Source organism: Xiphophorus maculatus, chromosome 11, assembly GCF_002775205.1.
Source record: "Xiphophorus maculatus strain JP 163 A chromosome 11, X_maculatus-5.0-male, whole genome shotgun sequence".
Classification (NCBI taxonomy): domain Eukaryota; kingdom Metazoa; phylum Chordata; class Actinopteri; order Cyprinodontiformes; family Poeciliidae; genus Xiphophorus; species Xiphophorus maculatus.
In genome coordinates, this window is record NC_036453.1 from 19,530,227 (window position 1) to 19,549,156 (window position 18,930).

Sequence of the window (18,930 nt, forward strand, 5' to 3'; positions counted from 1 at the left end):
GCATGTCATTGTAACGCTTGTCAAGGTGCCGTTATTGTCATAATGAAAAAAAAAAACCCAAACATCAAGTTATATTACAACCGCAGTGCCTTAGGGTTAGGGTTTATCACTTTTTGCATTTTTTAATTTTTCTTTACTTTAAATCAACACAGATGCAATTTGGTATAATTTTTTGCTAGCTTTTTCGTTATTTTCAGTCAAAAACACAAAGTTATTTGGAATGACTGATGCTGAAAGTTGTTTCGGAAAAACATCAGGATTATTTCTGGATTACTGATTTCATTTTTACTGCACAGGTTTAAATAAATATAATAATATCATTATTGTTGATAGTTTGTCTTTTGCAGGAGTACTGGCTGTAGTTCAATAACGTATTGCTTATTTAATTAATTATTTCGTTTGATGTCACATTTTTAAAATTACAAAAATTTCTACTTGTGTGCTAAATTTGAAAAAGCAGATGAAAATGTTACAAATACAATATTTTGTATTATTAGTATTATCAGTGATAATAGTAGTATTAAACAGATTTTATTAGTTGCAATTACTTACTAAATGATTCATAAATCATTCGATCATTTCACAAATTCATAAAATATCATCACTTTGATTTGCTACAATAAAAACAAACAAAAACTCTTCTTCACGCGGTCCACGAGTACGTTTATTGTGAAAAGTCCATGCAACCGGAAGTGTCCCAGGCAACTTTCCCAGCTGGTCTCAGACAAAGCGGAGAGGGGGTTATGGTAGGAGAAGAAGCGCATCGACCTCCGGAGAGCTGCTGCTGACGGGGACTGAGAAGATGTCTGTGGACGAGGTGTACGTGTTCCGGCCCTTCAAGCTGATCGCCCTGCTCTGCGTCTTCCTGGCGCTGTGCCTGGACGTGGTGGCTCTGCTGAGTCCAGCCTGGGTCACCGCCGAGCATTTCTCCCTGTCTCTCTGGGAGTCCTGCTCCCAGTCCGAGGCTCGGCAAGCCGCAGAGGAGGCTGCGTGGAGCTGCTTCTCCACCCTCACATCTGGTAGGAGGAAGAGGAGGAGGAGGAGGGAGAGGCTTTTGTTTGTTGTTTGTTTCTCGCGCCTGCTGTGTTATTTTACGGAGGTTGTTGTCTTTAATTTTCTGGTGTGGCTTGGAGCTTCTGGTGCTGAACACACCTAATGTAATCAGAATGTTGGCGCAAGAAGCCTCTAAAGAATAGAGGGCAAGACCTGAATAATGTTGTTTGATGGGAAAAGGTGTGAACTCGTTACTGCTACTCATTTAGGCAGCCATTTGGTGTTCTAGTTATCAAAAATGCCACAAATCAGTAATGTTATTTACTAAATGGATAGTTAATCTCACCTTTTTTTATTTTAAAAAAGACGCACATGTGACAAAATCCCTGTCATCTTATTGGTGTAGTTTTAAGAAAAGTAAATTTGTCTTCCCAACATTTCAGTGTTAAGTTATAAAGAAAGATCTTAACTCAAGTAACATCTTTACTGTTCCTCTAAGAAATCTAAGTTGCTTCTAAGAGCTCCTTTGGCCAGGTGAAATTAGCTTTATCTGGTTTTAGGAAGAGACAGTAAAGGTTGAATTGAACTTTTGGAACATTTATTTAAAATCTTGGTTGTTGTACATTATTTTTCTGTAATTTTAGTCTGTGTTTTAGGAAACTTTTAAGTGAAAGGATGAACTGTACCAGGGACAGATTTCTGCAGCTCAGTTTTTAAAAGCCGAGTTGTCCATATCAATGTTAATCAATATCTCTTGACAAAAAAGTACAGATATGTCTAGTAGAGGTTACTTTGACTGTGTGTGTGACTATGTGTTTCTGATTTAGTGAGTTGTATAAAAATGAAATTATTGAATGAAGAACTTCTTGGAAGTTCCTTAAATGGGTGTTATGCATTTTCCAGGCATATAGTCCAGTTTTACAGCACAGTTAAGTAACTATTTGTTACTTATCTGCCATAAGTGGTCTCTAACTATTTAAATTAGAAGCACAGGCAACATTTAAAAAGGTAAAACTAAGACAAAAGGATTGGAAGTTGACATAAATTGTATTCAGCATCTGATGTTAGCAACTAGCATTGCTAGCTTTAGCAGCTTTAGTTGCTGTCTTGGTGTGTTCTCCCTGGAGAATATAGATCCTTATTTTAAATCTTAAATTTGTCCACTATTTCCAAGTAAATCAAGCATGGCCCATGACCCTCATTGTGTTTTTCTTTTTTTATTTATTCTGACTGGACAGCCACAGATTAGAGCCGACAAAGCGATGTACCAGCTGATTTTACATTGAATTCCTTAAAGAAAACTCCACCATAAACATCTCTGGCACATTAAACTCCAAAAACTAAAAGGCTTTAAAGTTGTTTAAATTGTCACGTTCCACATCCTCCTCCTTTTTGGCTTCAGAGGGCCCAAACCTGGACTTGTTAAGTCAACATCCAACACCACTTTACCTCACAATCCTCTCCAGAAACAAACAGGGACCTGCAGCCTGCGGTGACTGATTTCCCTCTCACACTGTGGAATGTGTCGGCGTGAGTAGGAGGCGGGCCTACTGCTTTGAGCTCATTAAAACAACAGTGGAGTGGGGTGTGTGGGGGTCAAAGGTGGAGATCTGCAAAAGGCAACAAAGGGTGATCATCCACATGTCCTCACCCAAAGGTTCTTGGACTTATTTACTTTTGGAGTGACGTCATTGTCCTAAAGAAAATAACATGCAGGTGACTGGATTGATTAAAAACGATGTTAGAAAAGACTAGAGAAACATGTTTGTAATGTGAGAACGTCGTTTCTCCGTGTGTCAGGGCAAATATGTAACCACATAATAGACTAAAGATGGTGAAAAAATATCTTTTGGCGTTTCAGCAAACTACGTTCAGAGAGCAGTGATAAAATGTTCCTTTGGAGGACAACGGGGGATGTAAAAACAACTCAACTTATCCTTTTATGGTTTGGGTCAGAGCGCAAGGCTTGGTTAGATTGTTATGGCCCAGTCTTAAAAAAAAAGCAGAAAAATAGGGTAAACGTGCAATTTCATCCGCCTGCGGTTGTGGAGGTATTTTCAGGAAAAATATGTTACGATGGGAAGAATGTCTGAGTTTTACTTTTCTGTAAGGAGCAACAGCAGTTTGTTTAGAGTAGACCATTGAAATTTTGTTGTACAAGTCACCAAGTATGACTGAAAAAAGGGATTTGGAGCAAAAAGGGATTTGCTCCATCATCTTTTTTTCCCAGATGATGGAGCTTTAAAGCGAAATGTCTTTTTTTATTTGTAATGTGTTTTTTTTTTTGTTTTGTTTTTTTTTCTAACTAAAAAACCAAATCTTCAAGTAGAAAGTCCTAAACTTGTTAATTTCCACGTGATAGTTGCAGTTGTGCTATGTTTTCACAGACGTGAAACTTTCCCATGTTCACTCCTTCAGGGCCATCTTAAACAGCATAGAAATGCTGAGATGCAGTAGTTCTGGTGGTTTGAAGCTGGAACAAAGTCTAAATTTTGAGTAAGATACAATTCTTTTTGTGCACCAGCCCATACACAATCCTCCACAGGTTCAAAGCTAAAGAAGCTTTAGCAAACTTTAACATTTTTCACATTCCTGCTAGAGGATATATTTGGACTCAACCTGGCTGGATGAAGAACAGCAGTGGAGATATTTCTCCAGAGATTTCTGCTACATACACATTCAGACATATACAGCAATTCTAGAAGCTTAACATTTTCCTAAAGGCACTGTTGTTCCATTAAAACTTGCATTAAAAGTCTGTCATTATTTACCAAATGACTTCATGACAACAGTCATAAGCATTCATGAAGACTCCTTCATGTTCATGACAGGTTTTGTCATGCTTAGGACGGTCTCATATCAGTCTTATGCACACCCCTTCACATAAAGTGTTACCCAATATCCTGTTTTCCAAATATTTTAATTGCATTTAAGTAAAAATGTTGAGAACCCTGTATCAGTTACCTTCTCTCCACAGCAATAACCTACATTGTGTTTGCGGCGTTTTGCTCGTGTTCCTGATTCTCTCCTGCAGGCTTGAGTCTGTTCTGCTCTGTTCGGTTCTCTGTGTAGGATTAGCACTTCCTTTGTGCTGTTTGACACAACGCTTCAATTCAGCCGCGTTGCGCTCTGAACCAGGTGTTTTGTTGTCAGGGATGCTCCTCTCTAACCTGCTTGTGTCCTGTCCTGCAGACTGGCAGATCGCCACCCTGGTGCTCCTGGGGGCCGGCGCCATCGCGACTCTGGTGGCGTTTCTGGTGGCCCTCATTTCCCTCTGCTGGGGTACGAAGAGGCAGCACTACCGCATCGTGGCGGTGTTTCTCTTCACTGCAGGTGGGTCGGCCTTCACGACTCTCTTTGAGCGAACGCATTTGGGGAACGGAAGGGCCAACTGATTTGCATTCACCACAATAGTTTCCATGCTTCCACGTTTTCTTTTCTATGCTCCCATTAAACAGAAGCGATGCAGAAATGGAAAAAAAAGAAAACCATCAGAATGAGGTTTGATGGTTGAGCTCATATTTTTGTGAGGTTCAGTCTGTAGAGTTGCTGCCGCTGCTTGAGCCAAGAAACAGCAGCCGCAGAATTTCCAACTTTACCAGCTAAAGTAAAGTCACATTGAGACGGGGTGGGGGGAGTCATTAGAGACAGCTCACCCAGCATTGCTTCATACGATGGAGTCCTGCTTTGTGGAAAGATCTTTTGGGCCAAACCAAACTCTGTAGCAGAGGAGGGAGGATCTAAATCTGAAACGTGTAATTAGGAAGAATCATGAAGACACATTCTTTCATGAAGAATATAGAGACTGTAATAACTGAGTCATAACTCAAGCCTCATTTAGCTTAGCAGTAGTGAAACCCTAACCACTCACTATCACAGGACGTTACTCACCCTGACTTCAAGCAAAATAAAGTCAAATTATATAAGAAACAGACGTCCAGCACACTACAAATAAACCTCAACAGTTTCAGAGTGTGAAGAAAACTTTATGCTTCCCAGCATGGAAACTTTATGACACGTTTATTATGTGCTACATTAAGTCCAGGGTCAAAAGTCTATTAATTCCCCCATTTGTACGCTGCAAAAACACAAAATCTTACCAAATAGATTTGGTCTAGTTTCTAGCGCAAATATCTTTGTGAACTTGAAATAAGACAAAACTAACTTACAAGAAACTTTTTAACAAGATATAGAGACTTGTTTTAGGTAAATAATTTCATAATATTGATGAAAAAGTACTTGTTCTATTGGCAGATAAATTAACTTATAACATGGGGAAAATGTCGTCTTCTAAGTGAAATAATTGTGTTTTTGCAGCATATGAGAGGAAAAAATATACAAAAGTTGGAACTCTTTGGAAAACTAGTCAACATATGCAAAATTGAACTTTTTCACTAGATAAATCCCCAATTTCCTTAAATTTGGGAGATGGGTGATGAGTGATCTACATACATATGCATGTTGGCCGGAAAGTTCAACTTTGGTCTCCCGAAGCTCTTTCTTCTACATGTTTGTTGTGTCTCCTTCATTTAAAGTTGATGACTGCAAATAAAACTTCTTCCAATGATGGATTTCCTTTGACAACCAATTCTTCTATCTGAGCTGCAGCTCTCTTCTAAAGCAACCATGGGATAAGCCTGTTAGATTAGGTGAGCAGTTCATATCCAACATACTCTTTACATTTTCAGATGACGTTAAGGTTCTCTGCAAGCTTTTCTAAGCCTGGAATGTTGTTTTATATCCTAGCCCTACTTCAAACGTCCCCTGAGCTTCCTGCTTTGTTTCCTGGTCTTTATGATGCCGTTTGGTTGCTAATGTTCTCTGGCAAACCTCTGAGGCCTTCACACAACAGCTGGATTTATAGTGAGATTAAATTACACGCATGCTGTGGTGGAACTTCATTTTATCTATGGGTATCTGATTAAAGGGAGCAGAATATAAGTGGAGGCCACACTTCTCACATTTTTATTTGTTGAAAATGTTTCTGTTCTTTTAATTATGAGTGTGAAAAGACTTTTGCTAAACGTACCCTTGAGCTTCCTGCCTTGTTCCATGGTCTTCATGATACAAACATAAACCATTTTTCAGCTTTCCACCATGTATACAGAGAAATCGCAGCTTTCTCCACTTCTTCTGATGATAAAATTCCCAAATTCTTAGCAATTTTTCACATATAACATTACTCCAAGGTTGTTTACTGACCTGTTAACACTTAGCCTAATTAGCGAGCTGGACCGAAGGGGCCATCGTGACTCTCCTAGCTGTTTGTCCTTCAAAATGTTTTTGCAGCCAGGACTCCAGCATGGCGTTTGTACAAAACCTGTAGAGAATTCAAACTGAAATAATTGGTCGAAGTTTTAAAAATCAAATAGGTTTCTTTGACTTTACTATGAAAACATTTGGTCATTGAACTTTCACAGGAATCTGAGCTCAAAGGCTGAGATCAAATTTCTGAAGTCTGCCTGCCGTTCCAGGCTTTTGGGCCACATATTTCACATATTACAACACGAGTCTGTACTGAAACGCTCTGGATCCTGAGCTCAGACCATCACTCATCAGAAACATTTGGCACAGTTTGAAATCAACTACAACTGTGAAGAAACATGATCGGCATAAATATGGAGGCGAAAAAAGCTTTTGCTGCCCGTATGAGCTTGGTTTCCTTTGATCAACCACAATTAATGGGGTGTTTGCAATGAAATCACAAGAAGAACCCAACGGTCATCTTGGAGAGTAAACAATGGCCGTAACTGTGGCAACACATGCAGGAAATTTAGAAAAAGCAGGTTTTTAAAACAGTCGTTCAAAAAAGATGCGGTGGTTTCTAAATAAATGAAATCTAATTGATGGACTAAAACCCATAACTGATGCTAGTTAATGAGTGTTTAGGCTGCCAAGCATCTCTTTCAACAAGAGTTACTGCTTTTGCCAGTAAAACTCAAAACCACTTCAGTTGGGTAATGTTTGGGAAGACATGATTGTTGTTACTGGCAAAGGAAAAATTTCTGTTTGTTCTTTTTAACTATATGCTAATGGCCACTAGCTTTTAATTGATGAAATAAAATTTGTCACAGCTCAGAAATTTTATTTTTATCTACGCTGTTGCTCCAAAAGCAATGGATGGTAAGGAATTTAGGAAAAGGTACCAAAGTTCACAAATCATGTTTTAAATAGTCTGCGTTTAGTCTAAACGTACTGAACTTGCTTATTGAACAAGTGCAAACGGCTACATGTCAAACTTCTCAGATTTTTACTTGTATAACATTTTTTAAAACCACAAATTATCTACATTCTGGTTCACAATTATTCACTACTAATAAATAAAATACTCAATAAAATACGTAGAAGTTTGTCACAATAAGAAAATATGCTGGACAATAAATTGTCCCAGAAGCTATTGCAATAAACGATAATATTGATTTTTTTTTTTTTAATACCGTTTTTAAGTAACGTAAAGGCAATGGCGTAATAATGCAAGAACACATTCTCAAAGATTAAAACTTTAAATATTCTAAAGAATATTTAACACTGGAACTGGAAGACATTTTAAATATCCAAAACAACAAATGGAGCAAATTAATCATTCTAAAAAAAAGCCAGAATGGAGGCTTTTATCATCCAGTTTTTTTGGTAGAAAGAGGAAAAACGATAAATCATGCAAATGGAAATTATTGAGCTTGTTCTAATATATTATGCGATTACTTGATTTATTGTTTATTGCGATGGGCCTGGTTGCAACTTGACAAAATGTGAAAGTGGTCAAAGGATAGCAGACTTTCTCAAGCCACTGTAAAACTGAGCAAAATGTAACTTTCTAACACTGAATGGCATTGAAAAGGAAGCTTTGTATTGTTCTCTCTCTGCAAACAGCTGCTACAAAGGAGCACTGTAGTCCTGTGGCTTTTCCTCTTATACATTTACTGCCAAGCGTGGGAATGCCGTGTTATTCCTTCCTGTGTGTAATTGCCTTAAGAGCCTGGAGAGAAAATGTCTCCATGCAGACTCAGGAGTCCTCAGCAGAGCAGCAGCAGAAGGGCTGGATTGTTAAAAGCCTCTTGGCAGGAGGACTGTGACTCTGGTATTTATTTTCTTTCCAGAAATATGACCTCAGCTCACTCTGTTGGGCCTCAGTGAACACGGCCCGGGTCTCCACCCAATCACCCAGGGCTGCGTCCTGTAGGAAGGAAAGGTGGAAACACCTTTAAAGTCCTCAAGAGTCGCCCAGCATGCATGCGAAGGAGCGAGCATAGTGTGAATTCTTTTGGGTCTGAATGGTGGGGAGGAAAGGATGATTCATGACGTTATCGCAAAAACCTTCGCCCATATGTGAGGCGGAGATTAAGAGAATAATGGCTGATGTTTGCGACTCTTCGCACTTCTTTGCGTGAAAGAGCTGAACAAGCCTTATGTTGTGGGTGCTAACATCTGCTCTAAACGTTTGTCGCTGTCAGGGAGAAGCCACTTAAAGCAGGCCTCACTTTCCTCTGAGAAACCCGCAGAATCCACCATCTTTAGAAAACCCTTTTTTATCTATCAAGTTACAAGGTATGAGTAGTAATAATTCACAACACACCAAACTAATTTATTGAGTTCATAAAGCCATTTTTGCTTTGTGTTGCAAGTATTGGCGTCTTTCTTCACATTAGAGCTTTATTTTATTGGGTTTTTAGGTAACAAGCCAAGATGAAGCTTTGCATATTAGTGAAGTAGAGGGGAATTGATTTATGATTGTATTTATTTCACTCTTACCATATATTAAAATCAGATTTCTTTTGACCCGAAATAAAACCAACTGTAACCAGCTGCCATTAGAAGTACTATTTACACCTGTATACAATAATCCTAGAATTGTAAACAAATGTATAAATTGTAGTTTGAGAACATTGGTGGACAAAATGAATCACGAAGCTGCATTTTTTAAAACTATAAGAAAATAATGACAATACCCTTGATATTTTACAGATAAGAACGGGTTAAAATTTGTACTTTTATTAATTTTTTTTATTGTTAAATTAATTTTACATCAGAGTACAAGATACATGGTAATGGTACATTTCATTAATGAATGAATCTTAAAGTCTGTGTGTGACATTTATGTTTTTAAATATCTAGAGTTGTTGGAGACAAACTACTGTAACTGCAGCAAAAGAATAATCTGCACGGTATTGAATTGTGGCGATGAACCCAAATTCAGGCCGCACTATTCAGCATTGCTTTATTTTTATATATATAATGCAGAAAACCAACGATCATTTTTTATTCACTTAACAGTCGTGAGTTAATTTATGTTGGTTTTCCATGAAACTCCATAAAATGCATTGACGTTTCTGAATTTAACTTAAGGTAAAGTAAATATTTAGTACATCAGAATCTGATCATTTCAAGCATCAGAACAAATAAATTAATAATCCTTCATTGTATAAGCATGTTATGTTCAGTTTATTTTTGAAAAACATCCTAGCGGTTTTATCCATCAGATCCTGTTTATAGTCAAACTGTCAACTTTTAGTCATCATTTCAGCCTGGAAGCTGTTTGTGTTCGCTTTCATGTTCTTGTTTAAACCAAGAAACGTTATACTTTGAATGGCTTCCCACTGCTAACGGTGCTAACATGTTACAGATTTTTAGTTTGAAAGATGGGAGGAAAAAAGAACTTCAAAAAGGAAGGATTAATCCATAACCAATGTTAGATTTTGAATTTGGAGAAAGGCATAAAGGCAGAGAGAAAGGAAAACTATCTAAACAATTAGGAAAATATCTGAATAAACTAAGTGAAAGACTTCAGTGAAACAAAAAAGAAAAGTGGAGCACATATTCTAGATGGAGTATGGAAATGGCTGCATCTATTAACAAAAACGCAAAGACAAAATGAGTTGACATTTTAAACAATATTTAGCACACTATGTCAGTAATTAACATGGTTAGTATTAATAAATCAGCTTTCTGTTATTTCTAAAGAATGTAGATCCTCAGGCTCATTTTCTGCTGAATGAATCACAGAAACGTCTCGACTCATCTTACATACCGTTTCCTTTTAAATATCCTCTTACGTCGCTGGGCTTCCTCTGATTTCATTCCTTGCTGGTTTTTTGAAAAAGCCCAAGTTGGAGTTTGATTCCTTCTCTAACATCCTCCACACACAACCAGAGCGTGTTTCACTGACTAGAAAAAAAAATAGGATTTCAACCAGTCTGCCACCAATCATGGCCAGTGGAGCAGAAAATTTACCAAATTTGCTCACAAGCTTATTTTTAAAAATTTTTTATGCTGTTAGCAGAGCACTTTAGGAAAGATGTTCCCTATTTTAAACCACATCTGTGGGAACTCTACATTGCATTGAACAACCATTGTTGGTTTTTTCATGTTTTCCGTTTTCTCTAATAAACTTTGTACAGTATGACTCCTAATCTATGCTGCTATGAATATGCTATTGTTTGCATTTCCCTGTGTAATCCCATTACATTACAGGCGTTGACTTTTAGGTTATGAAACAATGAATCTTGTTTTTCTGGTTAGAAAATTCAATGCCCCGATAATATATAGGGTTAGGAAGATAATTTTGTTGCTACATGTTAGCTTGACAACACAAATTTGTCAAATTCAAAACAAACATTTGATTCTCAAACAACTATTTTATTGAAAATAGAAAATGTATGTGTTTAAGTTTTGAATTTTGCCTGTTTCATATAATACTGTCTGGTACATATCCTGCTGCAAGAAGCAGTTAGCTTTGCTAGTTGTGATTCTATAAAGTGCAGTTGTAAAATGTAGTAGGATTATTTATCCTATTAAATAATAATGTGTTTACTGATTATTTTTAACTATTAATCAGGTGAATAAGTTTCTTATTTTTGCGGTACAAAATAACTAACAAAACAATTTTACAATCAGCTCAGACATTTCAGTTTATGAGTAATGTAACGTGAAAGACTGCTTATAAAATCTTTGTTTATTAAGGAGCGTAATCTCATGATTGTCTTTCTGGTTGCAGTTGTTTTGCAGGCCTGTGCCCTGGTGCTCTACCCAATCAAGTTTATTGATGGAACGGTTCTACAGACCTATCATGAGTTCAACTGGGGCTACGGACTCGGCTGGGGAGCCACCATTTTCATGCTGGGCGGAGGGATACTCTTCTGCCTGCGGACGGACATTTACGAGGACGCCATGTACTAGTGAAATCCCTGCCACGCTGCTGAAAACGCAAACATAAACCCACAGAAACTTCTCTTTGCTCTGCACAGGGCCAGTACGTGAGCAGACCCCATGTCTCGTTTCTGCCTCCTGTCTTGCTCTTGCTGTTATTTTTAGACAGGTTGTGAAGGTGCTATTTAGGGCCGGGGCTGCGAGAGTCGATCTCCGCCTCCATCCTGCAGTCACACTCAGCTGCCGGTGGCGTTTGGTGGAGGGGGCGAGGTGGCAACACTAAAGCACAGAGTTTTCTGGACTGGCTCGGACTGCTGGATGTTTCCAGGATGTTTATTGTTAGAAATGACACAGGCCTGAATATGCTGGGGCTGACTATTCACCAGGACTGACTGATCTCCACATTTCTTTTTTTTATTTTATTTTTATAGTGTATTTATGGCATAATTTCTCTCTTTCCTGATATTCAGTGTAAATTTCCCCTGTTTAAACTAAAACATGTCCAATAAGTGTAAATTAGACCATTTTTTTTAGATGTGTAGCCTCTGAAAAACAATCGCAGTAGTTTGTCCCATAAAATCTACAATACAAAATATTTCTGTGTGTTGTTTGAAGGAAACATTTTGACATATTTGTTACAAACTGTCATGACCGTACACCACAGAAACAAAACTACAAACCAGTTTAGAGAATAAGATTGCATTAACAAAAGGACATTTTCAGTGAGATTCCAGAGAAATGAAAAGAACCATAGATAATTGTTGCTTATAAATGATTTTTGTTCATTTTCCAGCCTTGCTAGCTAAATAGATACTTTTCCACAAAATTATTACAGATGCCTGGACTTTGGCCAGCTTGTGTATTAGAGGTATTTTGAGACTCCCCTGAATTTGAAAGGGACAAAGAGATGTACATCAGCCCTCCGTGAGTTATCTGAATTACGTTTTGAATTTTCCCTGTGATTTGACACCAGAGGTCAAACACAGTGACAGCTAGCAACTAATTTTTTATGTATTAATAGACAAATCCCTATACATTTTAAGAATGTCAACAAAACCAAAAACTGCAGGAGGAAAATGCTGGACCAGAAAACCTTTTTAAAGTTTAATTTTGTCATGATTATAGGATAAATACAACCACTTTCCTTCGAGTCTCCCCTTCATCTCTTTTTATTTATTTTTTATTTTTATCTAGGCACTGTCTGTCTCTCTCTCTGACTGCTGCCTATGGACTCCTGTTTAGCAGAGCTGAAACTAAGACATCAACAGTCCCACAATGCAATGCGGTTGGATGTCTGTGCTCATTCCCATGACTACTTCAGTTAACACCTTAAACATGGCACCTTTGAAAAAAATAGTTTGTCCTTCAAATTCTGAAAAGTGTACAAAGCAGTTCTAAGTTATTACAAACTTTAATTACGTCTAGTTTGGAAGTATTGGAGTTTTACATTATTGTTGGAGGCAATAATTAAGTATATTCCTTTAAATTTCCAATCAGAAATACCCTATCTACAAATTATCTAATACATTCATGAAATCAATGCATAGATATTTTTTTTCTATTGTTCTTGCAATACTTGGAAGAAGACTAAAGTTGCTTTCACTATCTAGTTGCTGGCATAAAGTCAGCTTGCCAATATGTGAAATTCATTGAATTATCTACACTGCATGACACATTTGACATATTTTTGTAGTCTAAGACTTTATACAAACTCTAACTTCGTATATCTGTATCCCTCTGTCTAGTGTAAACTTCCTAACTTTGTTAATACAGGTTCTTTAAAACAGAAAAAATTGAGATAATTTCATTACGTAGCTAACAGTTGTAACTAAACCAGTGACTGTTTAGATATTACCTTGGTTCACCTGAATCAAATGAAAGCTCGTTACCAGCTCCGTGAGAAGGCAGTTCAAGTATAAGGAGCTGTGTTGCAGCAGGTACATGTTCTCCCGTTTTAGGTCCTAGAGGACTGGAGGTGGATGGCCCTGCTACAGACTAAACAACCCTGAGCCGCCGAACCACCATCATTATCTGGATCACATTCCTCAGAGGAAGGCGGAAGCTATTTAAAGAGGTACCATGGAACATTTTAATGTTCAGTACAACATTTTACAGCATTTTAACAATTTACTCATGGATTTAAATGGAAAATCGTTTTTTAAACAGCATTTTACAAATTCACTGACACCTGGTAGCAAAGCCTGAAAATAAATCCCTTTTTATTGCTATGCTTCTCTACTAGTGAACCTTTTTACCACCCAATGGGTCATCCTTCCTCAACACAGTTGAAGTTATTTTAAATGTTTTAATGGTTGCTCTTACTAGAAAACATGAGACAAAATAAATCTCGAGAAAAAAACAAAACAATTATAGCAAAATCTAGATTTATTTCATGTGACTGAGGCCTAACTGTTGTATTCACAGCCAAATAGACTTTAAAAAGAAACTGGAGGAAAATAAACGATATAAAAACAAACAAAAAATATCTAAGAAAGAAGTGGCAACAATTTATCCAGAATTTAATACAAACGAACCACTTTTATTATTATAATTATCATTAAAAAACAAAGAAAGTAACACATCCAAAAACCATTATACATAGGAAAACTTAAAAAAAGCCTAATTTATGATAAAGTGTCCAAATAAATGTATGCAGGTTAGGTGAGTAGTTTTGTTGTTGTAACTAATTCTTGTTGAAATATGTTCTCTAGGATTGCTCATTTAGAAGAGTAGCGTAGAAAATGGGCGTCTGTCACGTATTTATACCCCAACATAACAGAAAAAATTTTGAAAAAGAAATATTTATTTAATACAAGTCGTAGGGGTGCAGCCACGTTTGTTTGTTGTGAAATTACTGTATTTTTACCCAAATAATTAAATATATTTAGTTCAAAAGTTGTATTTTTCTCTTTCTTTTTTTTGCAACTGTGGTGAATAGTAAATTTAGTTTGAAGATTTTTGCACATCTTAACCATTGCGGCTGTAATGTGCCAGAAATACATAATGGAGAAGGGGGACGCTTACAAAATAATTTTTAAAAAGCCTATTTTCTTTAAGCAAGTGCGTTTACATTTATGGTGCGATTTGAGATGTTAAAAATTTAAGGTAGCATTCTTCCCGTGTCTGGTGGAAAAACTGAAAACATTGTCACACTTGAGCGGGCTGGTGAAGGCTATCTTCTGCAGCTGAAGAGGGATAAAAAATTTCCCACAGCTGCAGCAGTGTGAAAACTGAACAGCTGCAAAGAGTATTTACACCAGAATCAACAACCCCCAAGGGGGAAAGGAATCGAGATTATTTCACCATGTAGACTTGATAAATGGGCTCTGTGAGTTGTGCGGTGCTGTTTTCTAAATGTATGATTTTATTTATTTATACAGGGTATCTCGTTGAGATCCAAGCTCTCATTTACAAGAGAGACCTGTTTTGATGAAAAAAAAGATTAATTAAATTAGCTAAAAACAACAGTGGCTTTCATGAGAAGATTTCTCTTTTTGTTTTAAGAAATTTGAGTTGTTCCAAAAGGAATCAAAGTGGATAGTTTCAGATCCTGCTTTAGTGTGTCACATAAAAGCAGCAGAGTGAGAAAATGCTTTTTCTTTTTCAAGTTCTGACCTTTACTAATGGAAAACCGAAGGAGAGCAAATCCTGACAGTGTAGCCTGTGACTGGAAAGCTTTATAGATAAAAATGTACCAATGCATCACCAAAAAATATAAATTACAGTGAGTGAAAGCCTTATAACCTGCTGAACTTTACTGCACCATGATTGACAGCATCCATACATATGTAAGCAGGCGGTGTGTGCATTTATATAAACATCACAATAATCGAAGCAAGGCAGGAAGGTTGTTAAAGCAAGATGCTTCCTAGCACTTTAGCCTCCTGGAATCTTAGAAATGTGACTTAAAGGTTAGAGATGAGGCGCTCTAGGCCATCCTCATGGTTCAGTTTTTACAAATTATGACTCCAGGCAGTCTATATAAAGCATGATTTGATGACATTAGTAAAGAACAGATTGTAATTTCATGTCAGAGAGCAAGTTGAGCATTTTTAAAAAAGCAGTGATCAAAAACATTAAGCGTCCTCCTACTCCCACGTGTAACCTTGTTTATCCTTGAACTATGCACATTCATTATCTGCAGTCGGTTTTCTTTACTTTTAATCAGCAGCAGGGGGCTGTAAAATGCATCATCTCACTACAGTGATCCGTCTTAAAGGTCAGTGGTGGGAATGCCTGTGGGCTTTCACCCTCAGGTTTCTGCCCACACAGATACTCCCACTTTTCTTCTATATCTCTGAGTACAGAGAAATCATAAGAACAACATGAAATGTCTCAACAGAGCCACAGTTCCTGTGTGCTGGTAGAAAAGCTAGTTGCTAAATTCCCAGGTCTTTTCTAAGTGCACTTAGTGGGTGTTGTATTTAACAGCAGCCTTAATAATGGTAGTATTCTTCCACCTAGTGGTCAGATGAATGTGATGCCACGTTGTCTAGCATAAACCATGGCATACATGCAATTCCACTTTAGGTCAAATGCAGATTGCAATTTATCAAAATTAACAGCTGGTCTTGGGAGAAAAACATTTGTTAATATTCTTATCTTTGTTTCTACCATAGCTTGAAAAGGTACTCTGTATATTGTTTTTATGTTTTTTTAGTTTTTTTAATTGCATCTACTTCTGCTCATTTTGAATATATTTTACGAGACAGTGTTTTCTTTATCAACAGAAAATAAGCAGAACCACTACAGCTCTGCAGAAAATGGGATAGACCAAAGCTTTTAAGGTAGGAGGTGAATCCTGCAAAATCCTGTTAGACAGAATTTGAAGGGAGTCTGTCCTGTGAAGATTAGCCTGGCCCCTGGGTGCAGTAACCAGCCAGGCCCTGCACGCTTTCACCCTGCAGGGACAGATTCCAGTTACTGAACCCGGGGGTCAGAGACACATCGGCTCTGACATGCTGTCACCTGAGGGGAATAAAAACATTGCTTTACCCAAGCATTTATATTAGGATTTTCTGAAAATAAGCACAAAATCTAAAGACCAGACCTGAAGTAGTCCAGCGCTGCGGATCCTCATGAAGATGAGAGTCAGCGAGCTGTGAGGCTGATGAACTGACTGAGCAGCAACACCTGGGCTGTACATTACCCTCCTACCAATCTATTATCAAGATTGGCTCCGCCAAAATTACACATTAACCCAAATAACTTTACTTGCTTCTCTTCTACTATCACCGCTCTGCAGCCCCCAGGGTCCCATTTAGCCTACATGTGTTCTTACTGAGGGCTGTGAATGGTACAAATCCTGCACTCAAGTAACTTGTGTTATCTCTGTAGGTGTAATAAAACTATCTGAATATCTTGCATAATATTCCACTTTGTGTTACAGCATCTAGATAAGATGAACCGCAGTGTGAGCACAATTCTTATCCACAAACTCTTATTACCATTTATCTAAGTCCATAAATAAATCCATGCCTAGGCAGAGATCAGAAGAAAAGGGCTGTGTGAACTTGACAGCATTGGTGTGGGAAGCAGTCAGCTGCCATGGCTGACCTTGAGGATGTCAATGAATGCTGGATCAAACACAGAGCTGTGGTCAACCTGCTGCCAGATGTGTATTTTCTCAACAAGAGAGAGAGCGTATCATGCAGCAAGCAGGTTTGTGCTGGATACGTATTTGAGATGCATACAGGACAATCCTCTTGAATCATTATAGTATTTTGTAATCTCCCAGTTTTTCAGAGTTCATGTTCACTAAGGTTCCCTGGATATTTGGAAAAGAGCAAATTTTCCACCACATTTAACAAGGGAATGTGGTACAATAATGGAGACTTTGTGATTCCAAGATGTCTCTCTTTAATCCAGATCCTTAATCTATGTTTTTGCATATAATCTGTTTCCTTTAGAAAGTTATTAAATGCTTTGTCTTCCCATGTTCAACCAATACCCTGCCTTCACACCATGTTTTCTTAGTTCTTGTTCTTTCTCTACTCACCCTGAAAAACTAAAACTAAAAAGCAGGAAATCAGGAAGCAGAAAACACTTATTTACTCCACTGTGTCTCCAGTAATCTTTCAGTGGATCATCTAATGTATCCCTATTATACCAGCCAGTTAAATGTATGTGATTCCCTGGAGTTAATTTAACATTTGACATAAAATCCTCATAAAAGCATTAAAATATGAGCAAGTTTCACAAAAGATTTTAAGTTGATTTAATTGAAACTTGTGTCTTAATCTTTAATCTTCGAGGGTGATGTGTCCTTGATCCTACATATCTGAATCAACTACCTTGACTGCATACAGCTAAAGACTAATTACTGAAGTTGACATTCACCGTCTGTAGTTTAAGGTGGCTACCTTAAAGTCTGCAACTTTATGACTTGTACCAACTAATACAAACACACCGGTAAAACAGAGAACAATTTTGGGTTGTATTTATCTTGGGAAAACAGTGTCTTCAGTCAGAGGCCTCTCCAGATTCACTGTAATACAGACTGCTAAAAGATTCGTCCTGCCAAAAGCCATCACAATCTACAAAACCTTTTGGAAAAATTTTAATTAATATCAGTTTATTGATCCCAAAGGAAACTTATTGATCCCAAAGTCTCCTTTGTGATCAATTGTCTTTTTTAATTTAATTGAATTGGTGAATAAGTTACAAATCCATTTTTAATAAAACTAACCCATTTTAGATTGCTTAAAATGCTCCTAATAAATCTTAGGAAGGCATTCTTTTATGATCATAGCAAACAAAACAAAAATAGATTTTTCTATTTCCTTTCAATTATTTGACCAATTAACCTTTTTGGAAAATGTCTTATCAGTTTAAATTGATATTATTCTGAGTTAGATCATGAAATATTACTCCTCATGTTATGCTTTCAATTTTACATGATTCAAATTTCCCTTCTAGCAACAAAGTGCAATACTGGTATTTGGCCAGCAGATGTCGCCCTTTATACACGGTCCCTGGCACAAATTTACCTTATTATAATGTGTTCATAAATATACATCAGCAGCAAACACTCATTCAGAATGTAACTAAAAGAGCTGGGCATCATTGTCCGGCCTTTTTGGATAATTTCTCTCACCGTGATTCACTCAAAGCCTTAATTGGCTTTTTAACCCTTCTAAGACTGATGTCAGCGACTCTTCCTCTTCAATTTCTTATTTCTGTATTTACTTTGGTTATCTTTGTAAGACATTAAAATCTGACAAAAAGAAAACAAAATCTAGGACAAAATAATGAACACATCTGTATATGTGTGATGACAGGTAAAATGCAAAAGATATAAAAATCAGGTCATATTTAATCAAAGTTAGTTGGAATCAGTTTGAAATATTATTTTAAGACTCAATAAAAAGCATACATTTTCTGACAACCTATTTCGTAAGCCTTTTTTGTCATAAATAAAACTCTAAACATCTGGCTTTCATGACAACATTAATCAAATCTGCATAGTTGTACGATGAAATAAAATTAAGCAAAATTACAGCAGCCAGGGAAAATGATAGCTGAGATTTTTTTTTGTCCTTTAAATATATATATATATATATATATATATTTGTATAAAAAAACGGAATATTCCTCTTCCACTAAAAGTGTGGAGTGTTTTTGTTTATTTTCTTTTTCTTTGTCACGCAGCCATGCAGTACGGACTGCTGAAAGACATTCTCAGTTCGTTAACAATTCAAAGTCTACATTTTTCTCTGGAATCTTTCTCCTTTGGCAGCAGAGTTTGGCTCATTGTCAAGGTGAAATGCAGCCCTGTTCTTATCAGAAGAAAGG

At 37.1% G+C, this 18,930-nt stretch overlaps 1 protein-coding gene across 1 annotated transcript; it reads left to right on the forward strand.

The window, feature by feature from the left end:
- The first annotated feature begins 611 nt into the window (after positions 1–611).
- LOC102230382 (transmembrane protein 47-like) lies at positions 612–11,731 on the forward strand. The gene is made up of 3 exons (XM_005802908.2): positions 612–1,019; positions 4,186–4,326; positions 10,985–11,731. Exons 1-3 carry the CDS (start codon positions 803–805, stop codon positions 11,164–11,166), a joined length of 540 nt encoding a protein of 179 aa, XP_005802965.1. The 5' UTR covers positions 612–802; the 3' UTR covers positions 11,167–11,731.
- The last annotated feature ends 7,199 nt before the right edge of the window (positions 11,732–18,930 follow it).

Excerpts from the sequence above, each read along its gene's own strand:
- LOC102230382 (XM_005802908.2), top strand. The coding sequence starts at position 803 with ATGTCTGTGGACGAGGTGTACGTGTTCCGGCCCTTCAAGCTGATCGCC. Across the intron at positions 1,020-4,185 it reads CTTCTCCACCCTCACATCTG|ACTGGCAGATCGCCACCCTG; the intron begins GTAGGAGGAAGA and ends CCTGTCCTGCAG. Across the intron at positions 4,327-10,984 it reads GGTGTTTCTCTTCACTGCAG|TTGTTTTGCAGGCCTGTGCC; the intron begins GTGGGTCGGCCT and ends TTCTGGTTGCAG.